This window comes from Bidens hawaiensis, unplaced genomic scaffold (genome assembly GCF_021521415.1).
Source record: "Bidens hawaiensis isolate Kalapana, Puna unplaced genomic scaffold, B.hawaiensis_p1.1 tig00005195_1, whole genome shotgun sequence".
Taxonomy (NCBI): domain Eukaryota; kingdom Viridiplantae; phylum Streptophyta; class Magnoliopsida; order Asterales; family Asteraceae; genus Bidens; species Bidens hawaiensis.
This window is the reverse complement of record NW_027491335.1, coordinates 713,471-725,954: the sequence shown is the minus strand read 5'-3', so window position 1 is coordinate 725,954 and position 12,484 is coordinate 713,471. Positions and strand designations below refer to the sequence as shown.

The following is a 12,484-nucleotide window of genomic DNA, read 5'->3' as shown; positions in this document are numbered from 1 at the left end:
TTATCCAAGTAAGGCTTGCAAATACGGTTCATCATGTCCATGAACGCGGAAGGAGAATTAGTAAGTCCAAACGGCATAACCGTGAAGTCATAATGTCCATACCTTGTTCGAAACGCAGTCTTTGGAATGTCTTCAGATTGAACTTTGAGTTGGTGATAGCCAGAACGAAGATCAATTTTTGAAAAGAAGCTAGCACCTTGAAGTTGGTCAAAAAGATCATCGATACGAGGGAGTGGATATCGGATTTTGATTTTGACTTTGTTCAACGCACGATAATCGTTACACATTCGCATGGAACCATCTTTCTTTTTGACGAATAGGATTGGCGCTCCCCAAGGCGACGAACTCGGTCGAATGAAACCTTTCTCCAATAGCTCATCGAGTTGTTTCTTTAACTCCTTCATTTCGGTTGGCGCTAAGCGATACGGGGCTCTAGCGATCGGAGCAGTGCCGGGAATAAGATCAATCCTAAATTCTACTTCACGATCGGGAGGGATTCCGGGAAGTTCATCAGGAAAGACGTTAGAAAAGTCAGAAACAATATGAACGTCTTTGATTTCTTTTGGCTTTGATTCTTCAGTGACGTAAGCCATGAATGCGAGGCATCCTTGATTCAAACATTTGTTAGCCTTAATTATGGAGATTATGCTAACTTGGCCAGCGTCTTTGTCCCCTTCAATTCGAATCGTTCGTTTATCAGGGGCTTGAAGTTCAACGGTTTTGCTATTGCAGATGATACGAGCATGGTTATCGGATAACCAATCCATACCAAGTACAATATCAAAACCAGCCAGACTCATAGGCAATAAACAGATAGGCAATATATAACTAGCTAAAAGGATTTTCCCGTTTTCAAAGGCTTCGGAAATTTTAACAATTTCGCCACTAGCAGTCTCGAAGCTTAGAGTTTTATCTAATTTTGTTAATGGTTCGTTTAATAGACTACAGAAATTATAATCTATGAAACTTAGATTTGCACCCGAATCAAACAAAACTCTAGCATAGGAGTCGTTGACTAGAAACGTACCGGTTATGATTTCCGGCATGTCAGCGGCCCTTTTTGTGTCGAGTACAAAGACTCGAGCATTTCCTTTCTTGTTTTGGCCACTTCCACCCGCACCAACAGTAGCAGGCTTGTTCTTTGGGCACTCAAAACTCAGATGGCCCATCTCCTTGCAGTTGAAGCAAGTCATCTTCTTCTTCCAACAGTTAGCGGCATCATGTCCCGTACGATTACAGGACTCACAGACTTTAGGAGACGGGGCGAAGTTGCATCGGCCCTTGTGGTACCTCCTACAAGTCTTGCATGGCGTAGAGTTATTTCGGTTTACTCCCTTGCCTCTAAATTGGAATTTCCACCAGTCTTTCCTTGAGCAGCCGTTGGTGTCACCTTTTTATCCTCCTCTTTATTGCGAACCATGCCGCCCATCAAATAACCGGCCAACTCCATAGCAGAGTCAGCGGTTTGAGGTAGGTGAGACCTCACCATGTCGCGGATTTCCCGCGGTAATCCCCATATATATCGAGTGACTTTGCTGGACTCAGGGTTAACCAGCTGGGGAACAAGGCGACAGTACTCAAGAAATTTGGTATTGTATTCTCGGAGGTTTGTCCCTACAACCTTATGGTTAAGGAACTTTGTTTGGATCTGATCAGTCTCGTGCATGGGACAAAATTTTCCCATCACCATGGCCTTAAACTCATCCCACGTCAGGCCGTACATCTTGTCTCTTCCCTTACTCATCAATAGCGCATTCCACCACTCGTGCGCTTCACCCTTGAACATTAGGGCAGAGTACTGAATTTTCTCTTCCTCGGAGCACTTGCTTGTTATCACGATAGTCTCCATCTCCTCGAGCCACCTCACGGTTGTGATGGCTCCCTTGTCATCATGGAACTCTTTTGGTCCATAGTATTTGAAATCTTTGAATGAACAACCACTTATCTTGATTTTCTTAAACTCACGTCTAACTCCGTCGTCGGAGTTAGACTCATGCACACTCTCCTCAACACGAGATGGGTTTAGACGAGATTTTTCGGATTTTCGAGAGGGATGAATAGATGGATTAACAGTTCGGGAATGCCTAGATTGAGATCTAAACGCGGATTCTTCCCTAACAGCATCTTTAATCATCTTTTGTATTTTGTTCATATATTTTTCGGGAATTTCTTCCTCTCGATCATTCTCAGGGCCTTTCCCCTTATCTCTCATTTCTTTGTCTTTTCGAGCGTTCTCGTTGTTGTTACTTTGTTCAGACATATTTTACTTTTTCTAATTAATTTGGTCTGAAATTTTAACAACATTTCTTATTTTAAACACACATTTTATTTCATATATACATATCTCAAACGGATATGTATATTTTATATTACACATATATATGTATATATCATTTCAACGATATATATATAACTCGTCCTATCATTACAAGAGAACGTTTCAAAAGTTCTTTATTTATACACATAGCATACAGAATTATTTTACACATAGTCTTCTTATTACATTCCACCATCTTCAGTTCTTCAAAAACTTCTTCACAACTTTCGATATTTTGTTGCACTTACGAAGGATTGTTTCTCCAACTTTATTCTTTTTCTTCTCTTCCTCGTCTACCTTCTTCCTCCAGTCATTCGGTTTCATGCAATGCGCGATCCAGGTGTTCTTCATACGATTGAGGGACTATATTGGGGTATCCATACTGCGGAGGTGGGTCACGATAACCCAGAGTCACCATCTCGTAATGATTCCTCGGCTCTGGATACAGAACATAGTCCATATCAGATGAAAGGTAGAGGTAGGTCTTGGCAGCTTGATTCTGCTCGCGGATCTCATCGGCTTGCTCTTGGATTGTCGGGATCCTTCCTTGAAATGGTGGGAAGCTTGACGAAGCTTGGTTCCTTAGTTTCTCAAGGTGTTGAACATATGGGTCAACGGAACCATAGCTTGGTTGGTGGGAAGTGAGTGATCCTTCCATTGAGCTTGACATCTCGTTGGGATTTTCAGGATGTTCTTCTTCCGTTTCTTCCTCAATTTCTTCCTCATGATCCGCTTCTTCTTCAGGATCCTCTTCTTCGGATTCATCCTCTTTTTCTGGTTCCTCTTCTTCCGGTTCATCTTCCTCAATGGGTTGTGTGGTTTCATTGTTTATTGGTATCATCTGAAAAGTCTCAGTGGGCATCATAACCCTCATCTTGGATCTATGGGATGGTCCTTCATGATTGGTTGGTTGGGAGTTAACTTCATTGAAAGTGGAGCTTCCGGCATGCCACTCTTGCTGTTCGGAGAGATATTTCATCCACTCGGAGGATTGTTGAGAGTTTGGTAAGTATCCGGCTGGATAACATTGTGGTATCTCCAAGGGTTGGTAAGTGGAAATCTCCGATGGTTGGTATGTCGGTACTTCAGAAGGTTGATACATCGGTAGGGTTGGTGGATGGTAGCTTGAGTGTCTTGGTGGTTCAATTCCTTGCTTTGGTGGACTATCGGAAACATCTATCGGATAGTGTCGACTTCCGGGATAGTACACGGGTTTGGACAAGTCGTGTTCAACATCTTGGTTGAAGTACGCCTCATAATATCCACCACTCATGTTGTCTTCGGGGTAAGGTTCGACAATTCCGGCCTCTTTTGCCTTGCGTACAAATTCTTCGATATGAGCTTTGAACGACATCTAATATTATGGGAGGTTTAGAATGTAGAGTGGGAAAGAAAGGTTACCTGCCTATCTTATCCCTAAAACACATAATCAATTATTTCCTATACTTGGATCGAAGCTTGGGTATTGTTTTATGATACCCAATTCGCTAAGATCGATGGCTTTGATACCAACCTGTCACACCCCCTTCTAAGTCCTAGAAGCATGACCCATAAGTTGGTATCGTGATTGTAATTAAATCAGAGTTGCGTTAGTTTGCGGAAGACTTATAAACTTTAAGGATCAAAAGTGTAATATTTATATATATATTCAAAAGGCGGGATTATAACACCCGCTTAAGTTACAAAATATTTGTGTGTTTAATAGTTACAAACCACCATGTTCATATATTAAGTTACAAAAGAAATCTGAGCCATCGGATATATCAATAGCACTTCGATACTTCCAAGCGCTATCATCGTTCACCTGCAAAATGTAAGAAAATACGTCAGCAACGAATGCTGGTGAACACGCTGACGCAAAATACTTTCTTTTACTTTATTACCCCTCGAGACTACGCCTGCCTCGGTCCAACGTGGCTTAGGAATAACAAAGTCAAATAACACATTATCAACTAGAGCCTCTACACTAGGTCACCTCACAAACACCGCAACGTTTGACTTAATTAAGTACCCGTAAATATACACAACGGTCGTACTCCGTGCAGGAGAGCGTCCTACGACCAAGGGTGGTGCGATCATGCCCATACATCGCATAGTACCACCTATGTAAGGATCCAGACATATGTATACCACAGCCTGAGGGCTAGGTTCATACCCATAGTTATAACGGTTTTAGGAACACATAGTTCCTTGTAAACAATTTCATATAACAAGTTGACTCATTTTGAAAACAAGTTTAAAAGTTTGGGGGCGTATTCACCTTATCTCTTTAGGATCGGCTTCACTCACCATCCAAGGGTCTTTCCCTTTCTTTATCTCGAACCTATAGTTACGAGTATAAATATTTGTTAGTCGGATACACGATCCGGCTTAAGACCTTTAGTCTGATATCTCAATCCTCGATTGAACCTTAAGTTCAATTCTTATTTACTTAAAAACCTCTTGTTTAAAAGTAAATTATAAACGTTTAGTTTATATGAAAACCCGACGTTTCTTCTTCTCTAAGAACCGTAATCTTTTCTTTTATTATTTAAGAATACTCTTTATTCATTAAATAATATTTTCATAACAAAGAATATATACATATATACTTACACACATATATATGTTATCACATATTCAACATTCAATCTTTCATTCATTTCTTTGTTATATTTTCTTTTCTTTTCTTTTATCGAGGTAACGAGTATAACCTCGACTTAAGGCCAAAGCTTTAAATATAATATTAAATTATAATGAATTCGATATCACGCCTAACCTTAATGGCGTACCGAAATCCTAGGGACTTAAGCAGCACTCCGACGCCGCTTTACTTCTCGATCGTCAAACGATTACTCCAAACTTCGGTACTCGTTGACACGTTTATCGAGATTCATTGCCATTTCAACAACACCTTCTTGGTATGTGGGTGGAGGGTGGTATGAACTTTCAAGGAAACGATGATACACAAACGAGATTCGAGGCACGCTTATCGAGGAAATCGTTTATATGATTGTCGGGTTTTAGAGAGAAGTTAGAGAGAGACTTGAGAGCAGGTTTTGGTGTGAAGAATGATCCACCCCTTGGCTGCTATTTATAGACGAAATTTGATGTCCCATCGCGGTACGCGATGGGCTCCTGGGCACCCGTCGCGTACCGCGACGTAGCCCAGGTGAGTCACAACGTAGGTCTGCCACGTGGCGACACGTGGCGGACGTTGCGCCACGTGTCGGGACACGTGGCGGTTGATGTGCCACGTGTGGACACGTGGCATACCACGTGTCTCGTTGTCAGACGCCCTATCGCGGTACGCGATGGGTCTTTCTTATGACCTATCGCGTAGCGCGATGGGTAGGAAAATCAGAATTTTCATTTTAACCCTCAAGTTTGGATTTTGGCAATTTTAGTCCCTAGCCTTTGGAAATTTGATACTTTGAACTCGAAATTCACGTGATGTTACAGGGACGGTCGTTGACCGTTTCAAAAAGTGGTTTAGATACGTTTCCAGAACTTTGGGGACGATACTTAAACGTTTCCACAATTTAAAGCCTTTAAATGGGGACGGTTAACAAAAGATTCCGGGACGAATTCTATAGCCAATCGCGTGGCGGATCGTCCACATACGGTATTTTGGCAAATAATTCCGGCGCCGGAATTAGGATTAAGAAGAAGGAAGTAGAAAATGAGGCAGCTGTAACATATTTTTTAATATGTTAGGCTACATTATAAGTCTAGGTTTAATATTTAACCCCTTAATCTTTCACTTGTTTACATATAGTACATAAAACTTGTTAACTATTACATAAGAAGTATTAAATTTGGTTATGCATTTTAATCTATCTAGACTAGTATTAAACTTATAACTTTATACATAAAATGTTTAAAATTGACATTATATATAGATAAAAATTATATATTTATTTATGTTTATTAATAATTAATTACCTATGATTAATATATTTTTTATTTTTTTATAGTTTTTGCCGTACCCTTGCCGTACCCGTATCTTAGTTTTTTGAGTTTTACCGTTTCCTGTTCCCGTACCCGTGCAAGTTTCCTGTTCCCGTGCAACATAGGTTTATAGTAATCTGAACAAAATAAAGGAGGGCACACTCATCGATCATTTTGTTTAAAAAGCCAAGTGTTAAAGCTTTCACATCTTAGAGCATTCACAACTCTTCGAGTATCTTCAAATCCAAAATTAAATTAAAAATTACTATTTTTTCTTTCTTCATTTCAATTAAATAATATTTTTACCATTTTCTCTTTCTTTCACTCACAACATCTTTAAAAAAATATTAAAATATTTATAAGGTGCTATAAAAACTTTCAAATATATAGAAACATCACTGCATTTTCTCTTACATTCACTCACAACACCTTAAATCACTCTCTAAATTATAAAACCACACTCACAAAATTTGATGGCCAAATTGTAAATGCTCTTACCCATCAAATTATGTGAGTAGAGTTTTTATAATTTATGGTGTTGTGAGTAGAAAAAAAAAGAAAATACAGTTATTTTTCTGTATATCTGAAAAGTTTTTGTAGCACCCTATAATATTTTTAATAGTAGTTGTGAGTAGAGAAAGGAGAAAATATATTAATAAATATAGATAAAAGTTGGATACCCAAATCAATAAACCCACCGTAGATCCACGTATTGTTTTTTTTTCTCTTTTCACCGTATGAGTGTATGACGAGCCACCAAATGACATGTTCTAAGCTTGTGGCTCATAGTCCGTAGCAGTGTAAGACTGGACGGTGTATGGGTAATACCCATGAGTACCCCTTTACCCTTATATTTAGTTTGTTAGGTCATATATTGATATATATGCTTGTGAAAACCACTGTTCGAAGAGGCTAGATGTTAAAAGTAGTCCCTATTATATCTTTGAAAAAAAATGTAATAGTTTGTTAGTTCAACTTATGTATATAAGAAATTGTGTAGTTATATATACACATCTTAGTCAATTTAAGAGCATATATCTACAACAAAAATTAACATAAACTGTTATATCATCGTCACATTATATTCTAAATTTTTTAAAAAACCCAATTTTCTTTCAAAACAATAAAACTCCACAAACCCTATTAAATAATTTAAAACGTGTGTGTATATGTGTGTGAGAGAGGTTGCCACATCACCTGTTTATCACAAGTTTGTAGCAACAAACTTTTGGGGTTTGTGATGATGTTGTCTGCTATAGTACTACTTAAGGAAGTGTTATGTTAGGCTGAGGGGTGTGGGGGGCGTGAGTGGGGGCAACAGCCAATAATATTGTGACGTGTGGCAGAGAGAGAAACTTGATAAGATGGGTGTTGGTAGTGGTGCTCGCGCCCCGGGACATGGTGTGGAGGGGCGCGAGAGGGGGCGCGAGCGGTTTTTTTTTTATTTTTTTATAAATGTATTAAAAAAACGTATTATTAAAAAAACTCATAAATTATTTAAAAAAACACACATTAATTAAAAAAACACATTAATATCTAAAAAAAAAATTGACATTGGATACAAAAACACATGTCTAAAAAATTGACATTGGATACAAAAACACATATCTAAAAAATTGACATTGGATACAAAAACACATTAACATTCATCTTATCTTCTCTCTCTAAAACTCTATACCTATTATTCTCTGATCATAAAGCTTCTTTACAGATATTCTCTCTTTATAAAGACAACAAAAACACAAGTGGGGTTTGATATTCAAAGTTTTAAACTCATGTCTACTCTCAAAAAAACTCTATCAACACTACTGTTCTTGGTTTTGTTCTTCACTTCCATTTGTCTCCTCAAAAACCCTTCTTTAGGTATGTAATCTGATCTTAAAACAATTTTTTTATTTTTTTAGTATGTTTTGTTATTGTAATTTTACTTATTTAATTAACTACTCCTGTTTTGTTTTATAGTTAACAGGTTTACAATGGCTTCCAAACACCAAGATTCTGAATATATCCACTTTGAGGTTAGGTTTTATGTTAATTACTTTCTTCTTCTAAAGAATTAATTTCTTCTTCTAAAGAATAAATTTTTTTTTTTAATAAAAAACGAGCCCAACGGCTCTATTCACGCATCCCAAGCCTCCTTCACGCCATTCCCAACCGCTAGCCCATCCGCGCCTGCCTCTTTTTCCGCACTCGCGCCCCTCTCGCGCCCCTCTCGCGCCTCGGTGGTGTGGTGCTCGCGCCCCGGGGCGCGAGCGGCTGGCCTCTTGCGCCCTTTCTCGCGCTCCACACCCCTCAGCCTTATGTTATGTTAGACCACCCGTAATGGGTGCGTTGTGTGTTGCGTCAAGGAGGAAAACGCGGGGTTTGTGGAGTTTTATATGTTAGACCACCCGTAAACTTTTGGGGTTTGGAGCCGTTGGGCTTTTTAAAAAAAATTATATTAATTATATTTATACTATATAAACAAACCAAACTCGTATTTTTATACACATTCCTTCCAATCTATACCAATTTACACAAATATTTATATCTTTTACACTAATATTTCTACCATCATGTTTCCAAACAACAACCAAAATATTCTCGGTTTCGGCCAATATGCCCGTCAAGGCAACCAAAATCCACAACCGAACCATCTACCGCCCCGACGCCAACCGTACCCGTCCCGCAAATGTTTGACCCGCAAATGGCCGTCTACTTTCAATATCTACAAAACTCTATGCCAAACGCGGTGCCCGGTTTCCAAAACCCGACGGCGAACATTTTTGCCGGTTCGGGTTCCCAACCCGCCCCGGAGACCCAACCCGAGGTCAAGTTCGTGTCGGAGACACAACCCGTCCCGGAGACCGTAGGCGGTTCGAGCCAACGCGGACGTTCGAAAAAACAGGCAAAGAAGCCCGCCGACGAACATCGGGTTAAAAAGACGGTGATAGCGTGGAGTATCGACGAGTGCGTACTATGTGCTCGTGCTTGGTGCCAGATATCGGAAGATGCCAAATGCGGTAGGTTTTTAAAATGCATATATATTTTTTTAAATTTCTTATAACAAACATTAAACTTGTAATGTTTTTATTTTTTTAGCGAACTATCAAAAAACGGGGGTATTTTGACACAAAATTATAGAGAGGTTTCACAACCTTGGCGGGGACTCACGTCGAGAAAAAGATTCGTTACTGTCGAAATGGGGCGACATAAACAACAAATGCTCGGCTTTTCATATGGTTTTCTCTCGGATGAATCGAACTAGGAGTAGCGGTGTCTCGGACGCGGAAGTCATGGAAAACGCGTTGGTTGAGTTTCAACATAAGGTCGGCGGGACCTTTAACTACTTTGGCATTTGGAAAGACCTATTGAGGTTTCACCAAAAATGGGGCTTGGTGTTGGATGCCGAAGCCGAAGCCGACGGTGGCCCGAGTAAAAAAAAGTCTAAAACATCGTCTTCAGTTGATCGACACGCCCCGTTCCGACGCTCGAAACTTCAACTTAAGCGATAATGACCCCGTGAATACTACCGACATGCCTCGGCCGGGGGGTAGAAGAACCAAAGGCAAAGGAAAGGGGAAATGGGCCGGTCGGTCGTCGGCAATGGGTTCGAATCCCGAATTGGAAAGCCAATTCCAATTAATGAACTCTCGACTCCAGGATTTACACCAACTTGGAACCCAACGACTTCAGGTAAATTTGGATGTCGTCGGCCTACTTCGAAGGAATGAGATGGACAAAGACATCGAGATTTTATCAAACGAGCTATCCGAAGACGACCCAATAGTCCAATCTCTAAAAGCCACTCGACGAGCGAAAATTTTAGAAAAATATAAATGAGTTTTAGTTTTATTAGTATTATTTATGTTTTTTTATTTTTAATTTGATGTATTTTTTTTTAATTTAGTTTAATTTATTTTTTATTTGGAAGTTTAATGTCACTTTTAATTTTATGTTAATTTATTTAAATGATTTAGTATTTAAAAAAACAAATAATATTAATAATGACTGTACGTCACGTGGCGCATAACACCTGGTAGTGGAGCTTTATAACTACACATGGTCGAATGCTCTAATAATTTATTTTTATATTTGCAAATTGACGTTCATGGCCCCATTAATCATACATCAATATATATGCGTTAGCAATTACACAAGCATATGGAAGTGCTTGTATTCAACTCTATATTTGCTTCATTTTTCACTTAATACAAACAAACATCCACCTCTTCAATTTTTCAACGTCATCTTTCCATCTATCCGCAGTTGCCAATAACATGCACCATCTCATAAACCAAAATAAATCAACTTCTCACAAAGTCAAAACAACTTTATAACTTCTAATATCCATCAATGGCTACTAAACAAGATCTTGTGCATGTTTTCCTCGTTACGTTCCCAGCACAAGGCCACGTCAATCCCCTTCTCAGACTAGGCAAGCTTCTAGCTTCCAAGGGAAACGTTCTCGTCACGTTTTCCTCAAGCAAATCTATTGGAAAGAAAATGAAGAAAGCCGGAGCCGCGGTCTCTGGTGATCCAACTCCAGTCGGAAACTGTGGTGGCATGATCCGATTTGAATTCTTTGATGACGGATGCTCTGAAGACAATGATGATGAACGCTATGACCTTGATACGTACTTGCCTAAGCTTGAGGCTTATGGAAAGAAAGAACTCACTAGTATCATTACCTACCATGCGGAAAACGGTCGTCCAGTCAAGTGTCTAATCAACAACCCGTTTGTGCCATGGGTTTCAGACTTAGCGGAAGAGCTAAACATCGCTTGTGCAATGCTTTGGGTGCAGTCATGTGCTTGCTTTTCATCGTATTATCATTACGAGAATTCGTTAGTTCCTTTTCCGAGTGAAGATCAACCAGACATTGACGTTCAGTTGCCAAGCATGCCACTACTCAAATCTGATGAGATTCCCAGCTTTCTTCATCCGTCAACGCCTTACCCGTTTTTAAGAAGAGCCATTTTAGGGCAGTTTAAGAACCTGCCTAAGAATTTTTGTGTATTAATGGAAACCTTTGATGAACTAGAGGGCGATTTGATCAAGTACATGTCTCAGATATGCCCGATTCGAGCTGTGGGTCCGTTGTTCAAAAACCCACTACTCGAAGCCAGCTCGAATATCTCTGGAGACCTGATAAAAGCTGATGAGTGTCTTGATTGGCTCGACTCAAAGCCGCATTCATCGGTGGTTTATATACCGTTTGGAAGCGTTGTGAGCTTGAGTCAAGAACAGGTGACTGAGTTAGCTTATGGTGTTTTAAACGCCGGCGTGTCGTTTCTATGGGTCTTGAGGACGAATGCGACTTCTACTGGAGAATCTGGCAAGCTGCCTGAGGGATTCTTGGAGGAGGCGGGTGAGAAGGGGATGGTGGTTCAATGGAGCCCACAAGCACAAGTGTTGACTCACCCCGCGGTGTCGTGTTTTGTTACTCATTGTGGATGGAACTCGACTATGGAGGCTTTGTCAAGCGGTGTTCCGGTGGTGGCTTTCCCGCAATGGGGGGATCAAGTGACTGACGCCAAATACTTGGCTGATGAATGGAAGGTTGGGATCCGGATGTGTAGGGGTGAGGCTGAGCATAGGGTGATTAGAAGAGAGGAGGTTGAGGAGTGCATAAGGGAGGCTACAAGTGGTTCAAAGATGGCGGAGATGAAGACGGATGCGATGAAATGGAAGAAAGCAGCCGAAGAGTCGGTGGCAGAAGGTGGAACTTCTGATCGGAATATCCAAGAGTTTGTGGATGAAATTAGTAAGCTGAATTTGAAGAAATAAGTTGAGCACGCCAACAAACTGCCCTACTGATTAAACTTTCAAAATGCTTATATGATCTTTAAGTTGATTGAATGATTTCCATTTTATTAACTATTTTCCATTGTCCTTTATGTTTTATTTGAGCGGACCAGCTTGGTCTATGTATCCCAACACACAAACTAAAAGATATTTAGCTTTTGAATATAGTGTTTGTTTTTCTCTAGTCCTGGTTCTTAATTAATTATTCTACGTTATATAATTATAAATAGATGCAGGTTTTGTATCAATTCTTTTTGACTCGTTTCTGATTTTCAAATTATAGTATTTCATGTTAAAATTACAAAATCAATAACCAGATAAAATATGCATAAAATTGTACTAGAACTATGTTGTATTTCTTGATGAAAAAAAAAACGTTTCATTACCATATTAAAGACCACCTGAGGTAGGTGATGGTTGTGACAAGTATTCATTAATTGGTATACTTTG

General features: G+C 39.6%; 1 protein-coding gene across 1 annotated transcript; it reads left to right on the top strand.

The window, feature by feature from the left end:
- The first annotated feature begins 10,512 nt into the window (after nucleotides 1–10,512).
- On the top strand, nucleotides 10,513–12,086 carry LOC143629414 (gallate 1-beta-glucosyltransferase 84A23-like). Its single transcript, XM_077098695.1, has one exon. It carries the CDS (start codon nucleotides 10,583–10,585, stop codon nucleotides 12,014–12,016), a length of 1,434 nt encoding a protein of 477 aa, XP_076954810.1. The 5' UTR covers nucleotides 10,513–10,582; the 3' UTR covers nucleotides 12,017–12,086.
- Nucleotides 12,087–12,484: the final 398 nt, after the last annotated feature.